Raw genomic sequence first — 22,367 nt, 5'->3', positions numbered from 1 at the left:
TTAGCTAAAGTAGTAGATCCAGAAGGCAGTTTATGGACCATCTTATTGTTCTGAAGAGAACTGGGGAAGAATGTCGTCACTGCCTTTCCAGTACCACGGGGGAGCCCGAAACGTATTTCTGACTTCCATCCTCAGACAAAACGTTACAGGATCTCTCACATTACCTTACAGTTGATCTATAGCATTTAAAATACTAGTGCATGGGTACTGGACTAGATACAGTGAGCTAGAATAAATTCTGCAGGAAAGAAACTGCAGGAACAAATCCATTTTCTATTTCTAGCAGCAACGGCACGCGTTTCAGTAACACCAGAAGGAGATTAAAATAATGCACTTCTGTTTCGAAAAGGATTTACCTCCCTGTTCAGGCATTTCTTCCCAACCGGGACGCCAAACAAATATCAAAGGATCAATAAGCTTGTTGAATTTCACTAGTCTTTTTTTTTTTTTTTTTTTTTTTTTTTTGCGGTATGCGGGCCTCTCACTGTTGTGGCCTCTCCCGTTGCGGAGCACAGGCTCCGGACGCACAGGCTCAGCGGCCATGGCTCACGGGCTTAGTTGCTCCGCGGCACGTGGGATCTTCCCGGACCGGGTCACGAACCCGTGTCTCCTGCATCGGCAGGCGGATTCTCAACCACTGCACCACCAGGGAAGCCCTTCACTAGTCTTTTGACTTGGATTTAATTCACATGAAAGAAACTAATGATTTTCCCTTTTTTGGGGGGGGTGGTTGTTCCAACAATTAATTATTGATAGCTTTTAATGCTGCTGAATATACTAAAACAATAGAATTAATGCTGCGTAGCATGTTCCAAATAAATTTCAATTTATCACTCAGGGACTGGCTACATTTACACCAAGACTGATCTTCAGTTCTGAGTTATGTCTGTCTTTCCTTCTGTGAAAAAGTAACCGGACGGTGGTTGGGGTGATGGCCGTGGGTGCGCTGCAGGTGGCCTGGGAAAAGGCCCACTGGACCGTTCATTGCAAACCGTGGCTCTGACTCAAGCCCGAAGTTCCCTTGCATCCTGCACTGCCATTCCAAGTACCCATGACTCGTCCACGGAACAGACCCAGGCACATCTCCCTCTCTATCTTTACAGCGCTCTGTTCTCGTCACATGGGGCGCCATATTACTCAGGTTCTCCTGCTTTAAAAACATGTCTTTTCTCCCTCCTCTCTCTGAGAGGAGGCTCCTGGAAAACCAGGCAAAACCTAGTAATCTTGTTGCCCATATAAATTAACATGATTCTTGTACATACTAGTTGCAAAACACATTTTCCTTGGAGTTAAATAACTTTATAAAAAATGAATTTATTGGCTTAATTTTGGGGCAGATAGTAGCATAAATATTAGTACTGTGCCAATCAGATCTAAATTTTAAGAGTTAATGTTTATATTTATATACTGAAAAATGTGCACAGGCTGCTGGAAGAGGAATACATTCATAAACACATATTTCACATATGCATTTTATTAAGTCATAACCACCATGGTGAATTAAACCTTTAGCAACACAACAAGTGTGTTTCTACTCCTATTCATAGTTACAGAATTGTATTGTTAATTATGAGAATGTAAGTTTTTCCTTTTACAGTAGTAGGTCTATAAAGACTTGTCTCAGTTGTGCTTAGTGTGGAGAAAATAATCATATTAGACAACATGCAGAAATGTTTGAAAAAAACTACTGAATAAAATTAAATATAACAAATATTCAAATTCTACCATTTCAAGAAATATAGATTATATTTGTATATACATATATATGCATACATATTTAAAACAAATATGCATATATTTATTTATATAGCTTGACAAAGTTAAATGACTTGCCCAGCATCTAAAATTTAGTAAATGGTCATGGTTGATGCTTTCTTCTATTTAATAATGGCTCAGGTATGGGAAAACAAACCCAAATTGAAAAAAAAAAAAAAAGTTTCAATAAATGTAAGGATAAAAATCATGCAGAGTATATTCTGACTACGATACAGTAAAAGGAGATGTCAACAGTAATAAAATCACTATAGAAACCCCAAGTGTGTGCATCAAACACAATTCTTAATTCATGTCAAAGAAGAAATCAGGAGACAAAGTAGAAAAGATTTCAAACTAAATGACTACAAAATACAACTAAATTATGATAAAATGTGTGACACATAAAATAGTATTGGGAGGGAAAACCTTTAACAAAAGAGCTGACTCAGTGACCTTACATTTTACTTAAATTGCTAGAAAAAGAGAATAAGCCCAAAGTAAATATAAGTAGGGAAATAAAAGAAATGCAATTTTTAAAAAAGATAATTGGGAATATAATAAAGGCAAAGTGTGGTCTTTGGAAAAAAAAACAAGAAAATTGACAAAACCTTAGCTAGAAAGAAAAATAGAAAATACAAATCACCAATGTCAAAAATGAAAAATGGGGGCTTCCCTGGTGGCGCAGTGGTTGACAGTCCACCTGCCAATGCAAGGGACACGGGTTCGTGCCCCGGTCCGGGAGGATCCCACGTGCCACGGAGCGGCTGGGCCCGTGAGCCATAGCCACTGAGCCTGTGCGTCCGGAGCCTGTGCAAAGGGAGAGGCCACAACAGTGAGAGTCCCACATATGGCCAAAAAAGAAAAAAAGAAAAATGATTTATCACCACAGACTGTACAGACATTAAGAGGATTCAAAATACTACTACTCCAACTTTGAAGCAACACATCTGATAACAGATTAAGTGGATATCTTGGAAAATATTTTACTAAAACTGACACCAGAAGAAATGGAAAATCTGAATAGCCATGAATCTAGAAAATGCATTGAAATTTTTTTAAGGATTTACCAAGGAAAACTGCAAACACAGATGTTTCTCTGCTGAATTCTGTCAAGGAATAAGACCAAAATTGCATAAACTGCTTCAGAAACAGAGGAGGAAGGAATACTGTTCTACTTGAGTTTTTGAAATTACCCTTATAGCACAACCTGGAAACGTCTGCCAATAAAAGAAATTACAAACCACAATCACTTGGGTATATACACAGAAATTCTTTTTTTTTAGAAATTCTTAATGTCAAAGCAACCAATGTGAAAGGGCAGTACCTTATAATCAGTAGACTTTATCCTAGAATGCAACAAAAGAGTAACATTTAATAAACTAATCAAATTGGCCATATTAATAAACAGAAAAAAATGCCACCATTTCAGTTGATGCATAACAAGCACTTGATAAAATTAAACTATAATTCATAATAAAACCCTCAATAGGACTTCCCTGGTGGCACAGTGATTAAGAAGCCGCCTGCCAATGCAGGGGCCATGGGTTTGAGCCCTGGTCCAGAAAGATCCCACATGCTGCGAAGCAACTAAGCCCATGTGCCACAACTGTTGAGCCTGCACTCTAGAGCCCATGGGCCACAACTGCTGAAGCCCACACGCCCAGAGCCTGTGCTCCGCAACAAGAGAAGCCACTGCAATGAGAAGCCCATGCACTGCAAAGAAGAGTAGCCCCTGCTCACCACAACTAGAGGAAGCCCACGCGCATAGCAATGAAGACCCAATGCAGCCAAAAATTAATTAATTTTTTTAAAACCCTCAACAAACCAGTAACAGTAGAGAACTTAACGGATAAAGGACATTTATGAAAAAATAAGAACAAAGACAAAAAAAACGTACAATCAATATATTAATGAAGTTCCAGTCAGGAGACAGAAACTGCACCAGTAATTTGAAGGGGAAAAATTTAATGTCGAGTCATCTCCAAGCACTTTTTTCTTGTAAAATATGCTTGATGAGCATTATTCTGTGTTAGGAAGCAAGAAAATCTGAATTTGGTTTAATAGTTACACACTCCTATTTCATATTACCTTGAATAAGTTTGAAGGTTTAGTAACCATCACCTGTAGTACTAGAGCTTGACATCTCATCTTATTGAATCTTTGAGATAAAAAGAAAAAACAGGGCTTCCCTGGTGGCGCAGTGGTTGAGAGTCCGCCTGCCGATGCAGGAGACACGGGTTCGTGCCCCGGTCCGGGAGGATCCCACGTGCCGCGGAGCGGCTGGGCCCGTGAGCCGTGGCCGCTGAGCCTGCGCGTCCGGAGCCTGTGCTCCGCAACGGGAGAGGCCACAACGGTGAGAGGCCCGCGTACAGCAAAGAAAGAAAAAACAAAGATGACTAGCAGAGGATTAACCACAAAGAGGTAAAGCGAAGTTTAAAAACACAGGAACAGGAGAAATGCAGAGCAGCTTTAAGGCCGGGTAGAGTACCCAAGGAAGGAAAACATAACAAGGACTGCTCCCACCAAGCTGAGATTCAGAACTTGTTGGGGGAGAGAGTAACTAGTGGTCAAGTGGCCAGCGGAAACGTTTGCTGAGGTTCCGCCATTCAGAGCTGTCAAGCAGGAATGTGTGTGTGGAGTGCTGGCACACCTGGAAGTCGCCCCAGAAGGTGCTAGAAAGCTCCGAGGAGGGCAATGCCATCTGACGTCCTCCTCAGTGCCGGCAGCCGTGTGACCCAGTAGCAGAGACCAAGAGAAACCGTTCCTTCCTCCAGTAATGCACCCACAGCAACTGGTAAAGCTTAACACAGCGCCCGCTGGCAGATGAGAGCTGTTCTCAGGGCACCGCTGTGGTATCACAAAGCAGGGAAAGGAGGGCAGATTTGGAGACAAGAGGCAATCCACTGGTAACCAGTAACCAGCACAAGCAACGTCATCTATAATGGTCGTTATTTCCCTTCTTTCGCCAGAACCAAGGCAAAGATGGTCACTTATCATCGTTATGCAACACTGTGCTGAATGTATTAGCCATTTCAAAACAGTCCAGAAAAGGAAAGGCCGGTGGGAGGAAGTGGAACTGCCCCCCTCCATGCAGATACCATTGTTTACATTAGAACTAAAGCCCAAAGGATCTTCAAAATAGCTACTGGAAATAATGAAATTTAGGAAAGTCACAGGATACAAGGTTAACATTATACAAAATATCAACAGCATTTTCATCCATTATCAGCCAATAAATAAAATAATAAAATATAAATAATAAAGTAATAAATAATAAAACAATGGCATATTTATAATAGCAGCAACACACTAAAAGTAGTTACAGATGAATCTAATTTAACATTTTCTGAGAGAAATTAAAAACGACCTAAATACATGTAGAGATAGAATGCATTCATGTATTGGAAGCCTATTGCTAATATGGCAATTCTTCCCAAATGTGTAGATTCAAAGCAAACCTAACCAAAATCTCAAGGGAATTTTTATAGAAGTTGACTAGCTAATTCTAAATGATTCTATGAAATTCAAAAGACCTAGAATAACCAGCACACACACACACACACTGGAGTACCTACTCTACATGATTTTAAGACTTACTGTGTAGCTACAATAATCAATACAGCAAAAAGACAAACAGATCAATGGAACAAAATAGAGAGCACAGGAATAGTCCCTGACGTATATCAGAAATTGATTCTCAGCAATTGTGCTAAGTCAGTTCAAAGAGGAAAATGAAGTCTTTTCGGCAAATGCTGGATCCGCCGAGTATCTCAATTTTTTTAAAAAAAATGTGCATCAATCCTTACCTAGCACCACACACAAAAAATCAGCTTCATCAGAATTAGTGTTTTCAGTAAATGGTGCTGTAACAACCCACATGCAGAAAGATGGCTTCCAAAACTTTATTATGTGATATGAATTAAAGTCAAAATGGATCATAGACAAAGAGCTAAACTCTTAAACTTCAGAAGAAGGTATCAAGGAAAATATTTGTGATGTTAAAGTATGCAAACATTTTTTTAATATTTTGCATAAAATCATAAAATATATTGTTAAATTGGACTTTATCAAGATTAAAAACAGCTGTTCAAAATACACCATTAAGAGAATGAATCTGGGAGAAAGTATCTGTTACACATATATCACTGGAAAAAAATTTTAAGAGACATGTCACAAAGGAAATGACCAGTAAGCACGTGAAAAGATACTAACATTAGTCATCAGGGAATGTAAATTAAACCGCAATAAGGTAACTCTCCCTTACACACTCATTAGAGCGACCAAAATTAAAGAGCAGATACACCGAACACAGGCAAACGTGTGACGCAGCTTGAATTCATAACTACTGCTGGGGATGTAAAAGTTTACACCCCACGGGAAATGTTTTCGCCATTTCTTCGAGTTAAGCTTAACCTATCATATGACCCATCTATTCCACTCCTAGGTATTTGCCCAAAGAAATTAAAACAATTGTCCAAAATACCGTCTCCAGTCTTGTGTAAAGAAATCTAGAATGTTCCCCATCCAAGTTGGTCTATTTACATAGTAGAGTTCTAATTCAGAAACACAAGATTTTCAGAAGAAATCTTGGCAAATCCACTACCTAGTCATTACACAAACTTTATTCATTTAAAGTGACTGAAAACGTAAACACACGCTATGACAAACCATATCATGGCAATGCAGGGTATAATACGGCGAGCTCTACGCCAGAAGACACCTCTGAAATCTTAACAAACCTCTCCTTTTTCAACGGGAAGTATCTGAACCCTGCCAAGTTCCCAGCTACTTTGGGGCCAGGTGTTTTGCGGCTGCCTCTTCTCATTACTCTGGAATTACCAACACATGGAGTTAACAAGGATTAATTAACCTTCTAGGGCAGAAGTCACGGGCTGCTGCTGCCCCTATATAGCTCCCGCACTGTATTTCTTTTTTAAAATAAGAAAATAATGAGCGTCAGGCCGCAGAGGACCCTCACGTAAACCCACCAGCCACCCCGGTCGCTGTCGGCTCTGCCCGCCCTCAGTGGCCTGTCCGCAGCCATCATCTCTCTCCACAGCCGAGTACGAGGCTCTCCGAACCCCACTGGGCCCTAGTCCACGCCAACCACAGACCGTGTCACTCTCCCCTGCCCAGGTAGCTAAAGAGGGGACCGCAGTTCTGCCCCCCGCCTGGCGCACACAAATCTAGCCTGATGGAGGCCCCGCCCCAGATGCCCTAGAGGGGGTTCTCCAACTCAGAGGCACAAACCAACCTTCCCAGACGGCAGCATGAAGCCCAACGGGGGCTCAGTACTCACACCAGACCCAGGAGACTTTCCCACCAAAAGACGCCTTCCCAGCGCACTGTGGACCCAAGGGCAAACACGGCTCTTCCCCTGAAACCCAGGGTGTCCTAACCAGGGCAGAGGCTCGGCTGGTCCTCGGGCACCCAGGGCTCCCCATTCTGGACACTACTCTCCAGAAAGAGCTGGGGTTTGGTCAGTTCAGTACACCCCAGGCGGCCGGCGAAGAAGTCAACGCAAACGTACACTCACACATAGAGAAAAGCCCAGGAACTCACTTGCATCCTGGGGCGTCCTTTTCCTCCCGACGGCTGCGGGGTGTCTCAGTGCTTCCCAGGAAACCACTGCGGGGGTCCTGGAGTCCCTCTCCTGGAGGGTAGCCTCGGGCCTTCGCACTCTCCCGAGCCCAGTCCACTTCCAGGCCCTCCACGGGGACCCCTCCAGCAGGAAATCTTTTGCACACCGCGGGGCACGTCCACAGGCCGGGGCCTGGTCCTGGCGGGGGTACTGAGGGCTCCCCAGGAAAGCAAACAGGAGCCCGTAAGATGCGCTGTGCAGCCTGGGGCGCGTGGGGCAGCAAGTCTGGGTCCCGACGGAGGAGGGCGGAGGAGGACTCCCGAAAAGCGCAGATGGAAGCGGGCGACTCGGAGACCCGCAGAGCCCACCCTCCCGCCAGGAAGCCGACCTCAAGGGCGCTCGGGAGCTGTGCGCAGCCTCACTTAACCTCTTACCAATCAGGGAAGTCCCCTTAATCAGGACGTAATTGGAAACTGCTGTGCGTAATTGGAAGCAGCCCCAGCCGGTCAGGCCCGCGTTTCTGCTTGGCGGCCATTGGCTGTAGCTGAGGATCTGGTGCCGCGTTGATACTGACCACGACCTCACCAGGAGGTCTCGCCACTGTCTTACACCTGCTCTGTCTCACGTATTCGCATCCTCCTCCGGGTTCCTGCAGGCCTGGGAGCTCGAGGCCCTGCTCTAGCAAGCGGCAAAGGAAGACGCGTCAGTCACAAGGGCGCCCCCCCTTGGCCTTTGCTGGTAGTGCGGGTCCATGGGGGTGGAGGTGGCCTGGGGTTCAGGCACCCGCGCGCCTTGACATTGGAAAGGGACGATGGGGGAATCACGGCCACGGAGGGTCCGTGAACAGCTGTGAGAAACAGAAGCTGCCTCCTTGGAGGAGGGCACTTTGAGAAACTTTCCCGAGGACCCCCTTTCGTTTATCTCAGTTTTCCTCTTTGGGCTGAAAGGTGACAGGTTGTACGCAACATTCACTTGTATCCTTTTTTGCTCACTCTCTGATTCTCCGTCTCGAGGGGAACATACCCCTCCCTGTTCATGGGGGGACTGTTTCCTTGAAACAGAGAGCCAGCTATGCAGATTCAGGGTTTACACTAGTGATTTCTAAAATAAAAAGTAACAGATGTTGGTGATAAAGTATACATGAGTAGTACTGGTGAGTAGCAGTCTAATTATAGCCACGACCCTACGTGTTCCGTTTGAGGGTTTAGTGTGGGGTCAATACAATCTTTGAGCTTGGGAAGTTGTGCTGAGAACAAGGTTCACAGACAAAATTGTCTGATCTTCCACTGATTCTGAAACAGAGGCCAACAAGAGCTGGCCTCTGGGCAGGAAGCCAAGGAAATCCAATTAGGGTCAGTGACCCCACGGGAGCGGAGGTTAGGGGGGCAGGGCTCCAGATCTTTCTGAGGAAGTTCACACAGGCAGGCTTTATTCCCCACTCCCTTAAGGACCCTCCCCAAGCTGCCTCCCCCTCAGGGCAAGTGTGAACCAAAGAAAGGCTGTGAGGGGTTTATTCACTAATACCTACCACCTGGAATCTATGAGCGACTTTCTGAACCCTGCTTGAGTTAATACTTCAGGTTGTAAGAGGTAAGGCAGGGAAGATGTAAGCCAGGACAAAACTGAGGTTCAGAAAAGGGCCAATAGCTCCTCTCCTGGAAACCTTATTTGAAAGAATTTTCTAAATGTAGAGGCTTCTGGGATGTAAACACTCTTAATCGCTTTTACAATTTTTAGGTATAATACTGCTGCCTAGTTAAATGCGCAAACTCATAAAATGTCTAACTATCAAGATTACTCCAGGATAACAGTTTTTAAAGGTTTGAAACAAGATGGCTTCTAAGATTAATATTTGCCTTTTGATTATTTTTCAGTACATTCAGATACAATGTCGATCGTATTTATATGCATAGGGTGGGCGACTGTTTATTATAGTAAAAGAAAGAATTGTTTTAAGTTCCAAGTAATATCCTATTCCTTTTTTTTTAAATTTTGTGAATTGAAAGTGTATAACACACTTTTGTATATAGCGTTCATTCCTTTAAAAATTATTTTGTAAACAACTAATGTACATTTATTCAATCAGAACGCACTAGTTTAGTGTGTTCTAAGTGCTTAGCTTCTGTTGGGGATAAAAGAATAAATCAGTACAGGTTTTGCTATCCAAACACTTAAAAGGGGCGGGGAGAGAAAAAGTAAATTTTAAACTTAAAAAAATCATTCACCTACAAATCTAGTCATCCACACAAAATTAATTTAAAATCTTGGAAATTCTAAGAAATCCGATTATTTATAGCTCCTTTCTTTTTACTATGGAGAGCTTCCCAGTAAGTCATTTGAACAGACTATTTTTGCAGATTCACTATTATACAGAATAATAAAATTCAATTAATATCTTACCGACTTTTGGACACTTTATGTTTCTTTTCCCAGAAACCGAGGACTGAAATAATAATTTAATTTTATTTCCTTTTAAAAAAATTTTTTTAATTTATTTATTATTATTTTTGGCTGTGTTGAGTCTTCGTTTCTGTGCGAGGGCTTTCTCTAGTTGCGGCGAGTGGGGGCCACTCTTCATCGCGGTGCATGGGCCTCTCACTGTTGAGTCCTCTCTTGTTGCGGACCACAGGCTCCAGACACGCAGGCTCAGTAGTTGTGGTTCACGGATCTAGTTGCTCTGCGGCATGTGGGATCTTCCCAGACCAGGGATCGAACCCGTGTTCCCTGCATTGGCAGGCGGATTCTCAACCACTGCGCCACCAGGGAAGCCCCATAATTTTATTTCCTTTTGAGAGAGAAGGTAAGAATGATTCTTGGTGAAATTTGATGGTGTGTAATATGGTGGAAATCCCATTTGCTTGCTGACACAATCCTGCAGGAGACTCCATCATTTTCGATCACTTCAATCAGTCCATCCGCCTAGCTACCTCTGCACAGCAGAAATGTAACTGTCAGGTCCAGAGAGTTCTCGTTTACCTTTTTCAGCTTGGGTCTTCACATAGAAAAACAATATATAGAGAAATTTAGAGGCCAGATATACATAGAGGTACAGATTATAGATGGTTACAGCTACAGATGGTTGTATACGGTTGGTTTACTGCTGTAAATCGGGAATTTTCATCCTTGGCATTTTTGACATTTGGTGGAAGACCATTCTTTGCCATATGGGGCTGTCCTGGGTGTTGTCCCATGTGTTGTAAGACATTCATCAGCATCTCTGTACTGTATGTGCCACATCCTAGGAGCATCCCCACCCAACTGTGACAATAATGTCTTCAGACATTACCAAATGTCCCCTGGGGCATAACATCACCCCTGGTTGAGAAACACTGATATAAATATAAATATAGATTAATAGATGGGAGAGAGAGAGAAAAACATCAAAATGGAGATATTCATAGACACAGAGATGGAAATAAAGGCCTCCACAAGAATCCCAAAGGCAGAGCATACATACTTACAAACAAGAAACCACCCAAATGCTGATTCAAATAGATGCATGCACCCCAGCATTCACAGGAGCACTGTTTACAATAGCCAAGATATAGAAGCAACCTAAGTGTCCATCGACAGATGAATGGATAAAGAAGATATGGTACAACCAGTAAGAATGGCCATCATCAAAAAATCTACAAACCATAAACGCTGGAGAGGGTGTGGAGAAAAGGGAACCCTCTTGCACTGTTGGTGGGAATGTGAATTGATACAGCCACTATGGAGAACAGTATGGAGGTTCCTTAAAAAACTAAAAATAGGGCTTCCCTGGTGGCGCAGTGGTTGAGAATCCGCCTGCCGATGCAGGAGACACAGGTTCGTGCCCTGGTCCGGGAAGATCCCACATGCCGCGGAGCAACTAAGCCCGTGAGCCATGGCCGCTAGGCCTGCGTGTCCGGAGCCTGTGCTCCGCAACGGGAGAGGCCACAACAGTGAGAGGCCCGCATACCGCAAAAAAAAAAAAAAAAAACTAAAAATAGAACTACCATATAACCCAGCAATCCCACTACTGGGCATATACCCTGAGAAAACCATCATTCAAAAAGAGTCATGTACCAAAATGTTCACTGCAGCACTATTTACAATAGCCAGGACATGGAAGCAATCTAAATGTCCATAGACAGATGAATAGATAAAGAAGATGTGGCACGTATATACAATGGACTATTACTCTACCATAAAAAGAAATGAAATTGAGTTATTTTTAATGAGGTGGATGGACCTAGAGACTGTCATACAGGGTGAAGTAAGTCAGAAAGAGAAAAACAAATACCGTATGCTAACACATATATATGGAATCTGAAAAACAAAATGGTTCTGAAGAACCTAGGGGCAGGACAGAAATAAAGACACAGATGTAGAGAATGGACTTGAGGACACAGGGAGGGGAAGGGTAAGCTGGGACAAAGTGAGAGAGTGGCAGGGACGTATATACACTACCAAATGTAAAATAGATAGCTAGTGGGAAGCAGCCACATACCACAGGGAGATCAGCTCGGTGCTCTGTGACCACCTAGAGGGGTGGGATAGGGAGGGTGGGAGGGAGACACAAGAGGGAGGGTATATGGGGATATACATATGCATATAGCTGATTCACTTTGTTATACAGCAGTAACTAACACACCTGTTGTAAAGCAATTATACTCCAATAAAGATGTTAAAAATAAATAAGTAAATAAATAAGAAGATATGGTATGTATATACAATGGAAAACAACTCAGAATGCCATCTTCAACAACATGGATGGACCTGGAGGGTATTATGCTTAATGAAATAAGTCAGACAGAGAAAGACACATATTGTATACTTTCACTTATATGTGGGATCTAAAATATAAAAGAAACACGTGAATATAAGAATGAATATAACAAAATAGAAACAGACTCAGAGACAGAGGGGAAGCTAGCGGTTACCAGTGGGGAGGGGACGACGGAGGGGCGGGGGAGGGGATTAAAAGGTACAACCTACTATGTATAAAATAAATAAACTACAAGGATATACTGTATAACGCAAGGAATATAGCCAATAGTTTATAGTAACTACAAACGGAGTATAACTTTTAAAAATTGTGAATCACTATGTTATACACCTGAAATTCATATAATATTGTACATCAGCTATATCTCAGTTCTTAAATAAAAGGGTAACAACAATAATAACAAAATCTCCCCTACCCCTGGCCTGCTGTGAACACTAAGAGAGCCATACTTCTTCTGGATTAAGGCAGCATTTTATCTTGATTAAAATTACGGCTGGTAGGCAGCCCACTGGGAGCCCTCAGGGTGGACAGATGCCTTTATTCTCCGTCCCACAGCATCCTTGAAATCACTACAACATGCTGCAATTATATATAAGAAAGGCATACACAGGGTTCCACCATCATCCAGAATTTGATGTGTTTTATTGTGAGATTACATATTGTTTATTCAAGAAAATAAAATATTGAGTGAAATTGGACAATCCAATACTACTATAATTTATAAATGTAAAATACAGTGAGAGATCTCTTCATATCAGCAAATAAAGATCCCATTCATTATTTTTAATGGTACATTGTAATACATATATCCTCTAACTTATTTAACTAGTCTCTATAGAAGGACAGACATTCTTGACTTTGTTTTTAATACTATCAACATGCACCCATAAGCATTTCATTCCATGTGTTTTGTCATATTTGAAGGTAATTTTGTAGAACAAATTCTTAGCTGGACTTGCTGAATTTAAGAGCTTGTACACAATTTTTAAATTTGAGAGAAATTTCAAAATTCTATCCAAAAATAACTGCTACAATTCGTAGTTCTACCAACAGGCTATAAAGGCATTTGTCTAATACCCTCAAAAACTCTGAGTTATCAAACATTTTAACGTTTTGACATTCAGAGTGGTGAGATATATTGCATTACTGTTTTAATTTTCTTGAAATACACTTAATACCATGGATTGTTATATTTGAACTCCTTGTTCATACTTTTACCTGGTTTTCTATTAAATGATTTATCTTATTCCTTATAGTTCTGAGAATGTATGTTATAAATTAAGAAAATAACTCCTTGTTTCTCATACTATTGTAAATCCTTTTTCTCGATTTGTCATTTGGCTTTTGGATTTTAAATTTTAGGAAGTCAAGGGGCTTCCCTGGTGGCGCAGTGGTTGAGAATCTGCCTGCTAACGCAAGGGACACGGGTTCGAGCCCTGGTCTGGGAGGCTCCCACATGCCGCGGAGCAACTAGGCCTGTGAGCCACAACTACTGAGCCTGCGCGTCTGGAGCCTGTGCTCCACAACAAGAGAAGCCACCGCAATGAAAAACCCGCACACCTCAACAAAGAGTAGCCCTCGCTCGCCGCAACTAGAGAAAGCCCGTGTGCAGCAACGAAGACCCAGCGTAGCCAAAAATAAACAAATAACATAAATATATTTTAAAAAAGGGGAAAAAAAAAACCAGGAACTAGGGTTTTAATTCTAGATAGCTCAGGAGCAGATTTCTATTCCTAATTTTGAGTTTAATATTTTCTCTTGGACTTCCCTGGTGGCGCAGTGGTTGAGAGTCCGCCTGCGGATGCGGGGGACACGGCTTCATGCCCCGGTCCGGGAGGATCCCACGTGCCGCGGAGCGGCTGGGCCCGTGAGCCGTGGCCGCCGCGCCTGCGCGTCCGGAGCCTGTGCTCCGCAACGGGAGAGGCCACAACGGTGAGATGCCCGCGTACCAAAAAAAAAAAAAAAAAAAAAAAAAAAAAAATTTTCTCTTGGGCTCACAAGAAGTCTTAATTTAATGCTCAATATTTACATACTAAAAGTTAATTTATCGATGGAGACATAAATCATGTATGCGTTTGTGTTATATAGATAATCCAAGATAAAACATACATTGTACATTTTTGTTTCCTTTAAAGACTTCTTGTTACGTAGGGTAAATCATATATTCTTACTAAATTTTAAGTTACAATGTAAACATCAGTAATTCTAGCCTCCAAATTCTGTTTTGTTAGTTGGGGATTACATCTAAATCATATGTTACTTATTAAAAGTTCTCTACTGTAGTTACACAAAAGAAATTTCTTTATATAAAATGATCAAGTTGTTTAATACAACAACGGTTATTATTTTTTTTTGTTAGTGCCCATTTTGAGCTGATAAAAACAGCGTTTGTACAGAAGTAAAACGACTACAGACCATGAAAGCTCTAAGTGATAACTTTCCAGACAACTCAGTGAGTCAGCAGCTCACACATCAATCCCCTCCCAAAAGTCCGTTCCTCTGAATTCCAGAGCTGCTTTAAGTGCGGAGTTAATAGCCTATGAGACATAAACAACTGTTCCCAGATATAATGGGAAACAAACGTCAACAGAGCCTCCACCTCAACCCTGTGCATTAGATTTCAATACTACTTATAACGATTTTGCCCGTCACCTAATGTTGAAATGTTGCAACCCGCTCACACATTTGCCCTAATGATGAGGAAATTTCCTATTTCACATTATTTATCTTCCTATTTCACATCATTCTTTATTCAAATTTTATAACTGTAGAGACCTATAGTGCTTGGCAGGCATTACTGGAATTCCGCTTCTGCTATGTTTTGCCAATTTGTTTGGACACCTGGCGGGCAGGCACAGCAACGAAGACCCAATGCAGCCAAAAAAAAAAAAAAAAATTTTTTTTTTAAATTTAAAAAATAAATAAATAAAATAAATGAATTTTTTAAAAAATGAAGCTGTTAAAAAATATATTTAAAAAATCTAAGTGAGTAAAAGCGTCATGATTCATACATATAACTCAACAATATTGATCAAGCTTTCTGAGTCACAGCTATTAATTTATATACTATTCACAGGTACCTCAGGATAAAATACAATGAGTCTCACTGTTCTAACCTTAATCTTTCTACTGCTGATGCTTTCATAATACTGAAGATGACAGGTATGCTGTTTTCTAAACTTTAGAGTTATCCACCTATAAAGTGATCATAAGATCAACTTGAGAACATAAGAGGATACTAAATTGTCCAAAGACAGGTAGTTGAGCAAATTAACATTTAAGACAGGTTTCCTTTAGAATAGGATAGAATTATAGCAATTATAATAAGAGTCATAGGGAATGGAAATATTGACAGAAAGTTTTCAAAATTTTATAAGCAATATGAGTTTAATTACTTTGGAAACACCCCTCTTCCCCCGCCCCACCCAAATAATACCTGAACCTAGAGAGGTACATAAAAATGACCAAAAATATTTCAAAATAATAGATTTGGAGATCATTTGTAGTTTCCCCCTCAGAACATGAGTGCTTTACAGCTGGACGGTAAATTACAAACCATATCCAACAGATGATCAATCTGGTTGCATTTGTGACAGCTCCTGGGAAAGTTTCCTTGCAGGAGCTCAGTGCTCTTCCTCACAGAGCAATATTTTTTACTTTCATATGCAATAGGCATTTGTCTTTCATTGAAAGAGAAAGAGTTACTTTTGAACACAGAGGCATATGACTTAATATTTGAGTAAACTAGATTCTCTATTTTTTGTCACAATGCTTTCTATTATTACGAAATAGCACTATTCCCTAGTAGAATCATTTGTGTGGATGAAAAGCTAGTAAATAATTAATAGTTAGAAGAGCATGAAAGAGGTTAAGGCATTTTGCATCAAATTAGCAAGGACTGGAAATGTAGATACTTTGTCCAAAATCCAAATGTTGGCCCACACATGTCAGACAGGAAGAAAGGAAGTTTACCTAACAAATCCATAAAGGAGGTAGCTGTATGCAGTATGTCTCAGAAAGGGCAACTGGAAAAGTGTTTCTAAAAACAGACAGTAACATTGGCGATGACTCAGAAAAAACTACAAGGTATTTTATATTTGCAAATGCATAAAGAAATGCAAATAAGATCTATTTGAAATATATTCATATTCTATATTTAACATATTGACTCTATGGTTAATATATATTGATATTTATATATAAACATATATTTATTAATATATTATATATAAATAATATATACTAATACATATACTATTAATCTATTAGCTAGATGTAAGAATACAATTATGCATTTTTATAGCTAGAGATTTTTCTCAATTCACAAAATTGTAAATAAAGTATATCGTTTTTGTATAGTACTGCTAAGATTAGCATGAATGCCATTTTATTTATCTAAACAGCACAATTTCTTCTGCCTACTCTCAGTTTTTCTACAAGACCCTATATTCAACAAACTTAATCTCTAATGTAGAATTTTCAAACCAGAGGATAGTCTTATTTGCCATATATATGTGTATCTTTAAATATGTTCATCAGTTTGGCTAAGAAACTCCAATTTCTTTGAAAGGGATATTCCTCATTTCTTTGCCAAAATTAAAAAAAAAAAAAAGATGAATATATTTGTACAGGTACAATTTTTTTTTTCTTGGTGATAAATGAAAAATATTACTTAAAATCATCCCAGGAAATATTTTTCTTTCTTCATGGTAAAAAATCATAGATTAAAAGAGAAAGCTGATGAGGAATGGAATATTTTACGATGGTGCGAACCAAAAATTCTCCAAAGAGTACAATGTTCTTTCACGTTTTTACCCCACCCACATCCTATGTTCTTTGTATTGAATATATTCTCTGACAATATCAAGGTTCCCTTTGTTGTTCTTCAAATTGTGCTCACTTTGAGCTTTTTCTCTCACATCCCCAGTTGCTTAAAAACAATGGTGTACCCTAACTCAAATTACCTTGGCAACAGTGTTTTACAGATCTTGAACAATTTGATAGGTATTAATGAAGTCAGTGATTGCTTTCAATAAGAAGTTACGTTTTTAGGGATTGAAAGAAGTGTGCACAAAGCTCCAGTCTTTAATTTTTCTTTATAGTGACTAAAATGTTCTTTTCTGAAAACTAAATGCAAATGTTAATCCCAATTAAGTTTCACAATCTGAGTATGTCAAACCTCATCTATTACAAGAAGAGCCAACACTTTACCTCACTTTCAAATTCCCTTGTTGGAGCTGTCCATCATACACCGATAAAATATCAAAATCTTCTTCAAGAGCAAAGGTGTGGAATGACAATTGTATCCGATTGCGTTCTCCCGTGACGATAATCCAGGTGCAGTTAGCATAGTTTGGGTAACCATGGGGAAACCCTGGACTCTCAATGGTGCCATTGGGACCCTGGACTAAGCCTCCACAGTTCTGACCTGAAAAAGAAAACACACCAAAAAGCATGTAAGTTTCGCCTATCTTTAGTATATTCTTTTTAAAATTTTCCAACCATTTTGGTAATTGGTTCTTTGGCCACACCATGTGGCTTGCAGGATCTTATTTCCCCGACCAGGGATTGAAGCCAAGCCACTAGAGTGAAAGCCCAGAACCCTAACCACCAGGCCACCAGGGAACTCCTTGGCCAATTTTTATAATGACTTATTCTGTGATCCTTCATGCACAAAATGTTGAATGATAAATTGCAGTGCTGTTCTCCGGTGTTAAAAGATAGAGAATAACTCCTCCCTAAAAAAATAGAAGAAGAAAATATACAACATTTGGGAACTCATATTACAAATTTGGGGAAATTTTTTTTTACAGCTTCAGCCATATCAGACTGCCACATTTGTGAAACAAAGTTGGTGCCAACTGTCTGCACATGATCATGAGGAAACACTGCCCACGAGATCCTTGCTGGGGAAATTAAACTGACAGATAAAAAAAACATTAAATCACTCTCTAAATACAAACACATATCAATATATCTAAATGAGTGCGATCTGAGGTACGTACTATGAATAGTTAGGTAAAAACCATGCTCAAACTTGAAACTCTTTGCACCCACATTGGTTAAAGTCCCACAAAGCCAAAGAATAAAATGAGACCACGGGAATCTTAGCCAGTTGAAAACAAAAGGTGTTAGGAGAAATTAAATTATGTGGAAATTAAGGAGCAAGCAGATCAGCAAAATAAGGGACCTCCCCTCTATGATGTCTTCCTGTTTATTTGGTGGGATTTACTGGATGACAGAGAAGGGAGATGTTTGTTGAAATGATGGGCTCCACTAAAGAAAAGGCTCAGAATCAGGAATGGGCGAGTTTAGCTTTCCCTACTCAGGTTTGTAGGATAACCCACACTTTGCTCACCCGTCTTATTCTTTCTTCTCTTAGAGAGGATGAATTATGATAGCTCTAGTGTTCTCAAGATCTACATATTTGATGTTGAGATTAAAGTAAGAGATATTTATTTGGTTTTGTCCCCTCTGGCACAGAGCTCCTTAATCTCTTGGAATTTCCTAAATGAAGGGGGGGGGTGTTTTGTTATGTTAATGGAGCAAATTCTGGACCACACCTAGGGATGGGGCTGGTTGCCAGGAGAACATCACCTTGTGATTAGAGGGTTGCAACTTTCAGTCCCAACCTCCTGACTTTTAGAGGGAAGGGGGGGGGGAGGGGCTGGAGGTTGAATCAATCCCAATGGCCAATGATTTGATCAAGACTATGGCTCAGCCAGACTCAATGAAAAAGAGCAGAGGCTAAGAGCAGGACGGGTGGATTATCTGAATTTCCCTAATAGCGCATTTTAACATTTTAACCATAACTATTACAGACATGTGAGGGGACAAAATAACTCCTATCAAATTGTTCCAACATAGAGTTCGTCTGAGGTTAGCTCTTACGTAACCTCTGCAAATGGCTTGCAGTGTTTCCTTTCCTTCTTAATCTGGCCAATTTCCACCAAGATGTTTAGATGTATTTAAATGTTTTGACACTGAGAATATTGAGAAAGAATATTAAGAAAAATCTGAGCACACTCAGCTTACTGCAATTAGTAGAAGCCCTTGAATACAAGTATTATCCTAGCTTTTACTGTTGAGCGACAAACAAAATTATTTCCAACTACATTTTACACTTAAAAAAAAATATTCACCATAGTAGCTCTTAGTGAGCTCAAATCTTTCACAGTAATGGTATCAAATGCTTGTGGGAGTTTGCTGAATCTTAAAAAAAAAACAAATTCACGAAAGGGATTTATGAGTTTAAAACCAAAGAACTAATAAGAAGCCCATTTTCCACTAAATTTAAATCTAATAATGACACTGTAACAAGTAGATATTAAAGCTGTGGGGTTTTGAAAGGTCTTTAAAAGAAAATAGCTTTTCTGGTTTATCTAGCAATTTGTGCTTCATAGTAAATCAAAAAGTGAAGACTTGATCATAAATTGGAGGAAAGAAAAATAAATTCAACCGAAAAAGTGTCAGCTGGAAAGTAGTTACTATTATAGACCCATGATGCTGAACCAAATGATCGGATTATTACGATTTTTCTCCAAGGAATAACACTTGGGCTGCATTTGGGTACCAATTATTACAGGGCATTTTGCAGAATGCGTCACATGTGATCCAGAGATAGACTCTTCCAGGGGGCCCGCTACAAACCACAAACACCATCCACAAACACCACAAACACCAAGGTTGTGGGTTCCTAGAAGAGTTTTCATCCTATCTTCCTCATGTGATTTTCCACCTTGGTTCTTATACTCCAGTGGGCACTTGCTTGCTACAGAGAACGCTGAAATATTCTACAACTCTCTTCGTTTGAAATGGCTGACACAGCTATGCTTGATTTCAATGTTGGCCTTAAACAGCCTCAAATAAACAGATGATTTTAACTGGAAAACAATGTTAATGGAGAAACTTTAAAATATTGTAAATGTAATCATACATTTATATATTGCACAATAGAAATCTACTGTAAGTACATTTGTGAATTATATTACCTACGGGCAATGAAATAATCAGCAATGTTGCAGTGATCATTTTAATCTCTTAATGAAAAGTATGTCGTTTGTTACAGGATGGAAAACTCAGTGAATACTATTCTTTAAGAAACTGTCCTTAAGGTACTGATGCTAGAAGTTACCTTGAAATCAAATATCAGTGTCAACAGGAAAAATAGCAAGTGTATATGTATCTACACGTATACATATAATACCTATAATACCTATAATTATAGGTTACAAATAATAACCAATAATGGAAGAGAATGTAAAAGAAATATATAGGTATATGTATAATGGAATCACTTTGCTGTACGTTGACACTAACACATCGTAAATCAACTATATTTCAATAATATTTCAAAATATAGATATATCAGTATATATTTAAGTCACTCACCATCCTGTTACCAACAATAATCATTGTTGAATGTTTTTTATTATTACTGAATGTTTTTTCCCATCTACACTTTAATGGTGTCGTATTACCTGATGTATAATATGTGAGCAATTTGTTTTGGGGTGACTGTATATTTGCCAGTCCTAGGGACCGAACAGGAGACAGTAAGCACTAGGCGTAGTATGTCTTGCTTTGTCAGTTGGTCGGTTGGTTGTTGACGTTGTTGTTTATTCTGAGAAGCTACATAAGATCTCCTGGGCCTCAACAAGGAGACTGCAGGAAAAATCCCAAGTCCTGAGAGCAGTGTAGCTCACGACGGTCAGATGCGGCGTAGCGCTGGAGGCTGGGGAACCCATTCTGGGAAAGGCAGGGCTAATGTGCTCTAGGACAGTTCCCTGCACTGAAAGTCAGTCTTGGAAACAGTCAACTGAGCAAATAGCATCCTGTCCTGGTCACTCCTGAGATGCAACGGCCCCTCTGTTCTGAAGGGTCAGCACACTTGGGTCTGTGCCTCACCCAGATCCTACTCTCTGAATTGCGCTACGGTTCAGCACACACCTTTCACTTCCTAGGAGAGAGTATTCGCTGAGATGATTCATCTGCAATTCATCCTGATTCACTGTAAGCATTTGATGAATGAATGTACATATACACAAACGCCCTCCTGACTCCACAAGCTGTTGAAATGGCTGTTTCCCTCAATTCTGGACCTGCTGACCCATTCCTGGAAAGTAACAGAGGTAGACGACGTAATATTTGTAAACTCATATGCGAGCGTCTACTATCTTGTTTAATTCTTGCACAGCCTTTAAGGTAGGAAGTAGCTGAGCTTTTGCAAGCTGTTATAATAATCATTTATTTATTATCATATAATTATAGTTACATTATAGTAACAGTTTTGCCAGCTGTTGGGATATTTATTCAGATGAAGATTTGTGATAAGGTAAGTGCCTTTGCTGTATAAAGCTCCTTTCTGAGAGCAAACATTTTGCCATCTGCGATGTTTTAACCTGCGATTTGGTTCAGTGACCCGAGAAAGTCACGGTCTATAATATTCAGTACGTGAAGAGAGCCATACAAGGAAAGGATACTGTGTCCTGAATTCTAGCAACAAGGAAACAGGTCACGTGACAAACGATTGCCAGGACCACAGAAGAATAATCTGGAGATGACAACATTTGAGAAATATATAGTCGCCTGCTAACTCTCCGGCCTGATATCATTTAAAAGAGTAAATACACTTGTGTGTCTAGAGTGTGAACAAAAGCTATATTATCATCACAGCCCTGTCTCTCCTTGGAGACGGAGGTTGAAAATAAACAGGTTTATGTACTGTCTGCAACAAGCTCAGATAACCACACTGGTTCATTGTGAAAACAAGGCAACTCAGGAAGTTTTGTTTGTTTGTTTGTTTTGTTTTGTTTTACTATTTATCATACTTGGTGGCTGTCTCCATTCATCCCCTTCATCTATTCTGCAAAAATAAAAATTTACATTTTTCATATATTATGTACGTTTCTATGCAAATACAAGTTTCGTTCCTTTCTTACAACCAGATTATTGACCTCGACAGCTTCTCTTATTTTGGAATTTGTGCGGAAATATACTCTACACCTGTAGATTTGCTGCAAGACTGAAAATTCCCTTCTCCTATTGGATGGGTGACAATGCAATAACTCAAAAGTAAAAGAGAATGGTGCACTGCGACCCTCACTTGCATTTTTAATTTTCCTTCATGACTAAGGAATATGATGACATGCTTATTAGAATTTCCAATATCAGGAGGCCTCACATTTCATTCAGGGCAGCAGAAGTCTCTCTGATCAGATAAGTACTTTTTGAAGCGGTAAACAAATCAAATACGCATTAAACTCTGTTCTGCATTAG

The 22,367-nt window shown here is 40.1% G+C and overlaps 1 protein-coding gene across 4 annotated transcripts in view; it reads right to left on the bottom strand.

Moving 5' to 3' along the window:
- The window catches only part of CSMD1 (CUB and Sushi multiple domains 1), a 1,661,506-nt gene that overhangs the window by 1,326,499 nt on the left and 312,640 nt on the right, over positions 1 to 22,367 (bottom strand). For all 4 annotated transcript variants that reach the window (XM_067022449.1, XM_067022447.1, XM_067022448.1 and 1 more), the window contains exon 2: positions 17,301 to 17,517. In XM_067022449.1, the coding sequence (XP_066878550.1) occupies positions 17,301 to 17,517 (217 nt within the window). The remainder of the gene's footprint in view (positions 1 to 17,300; positions 17,518 to 22,367) is intronic.

This window comes from Kogia breviceps, chromosome 20 (genome assembly GCF_026419965.1).
Source record: "Kogia breviceps isolate mKogBre1 chromosome 20, mKogBre1 haplotype 1, whole genome shotgun sequence".
Classification (NCBI taxonomy): Eukaryota; Metazoa; Chordata; class Mammalia; order Artiodactyla; family Physeteridae; genus Kogia; species Kogia breviceps.
The sequence above is the reverse complement of the archived record's forward strand: the minus strand, read 5'-3'. Positions and strand labels throughout refer to the sequence as shown.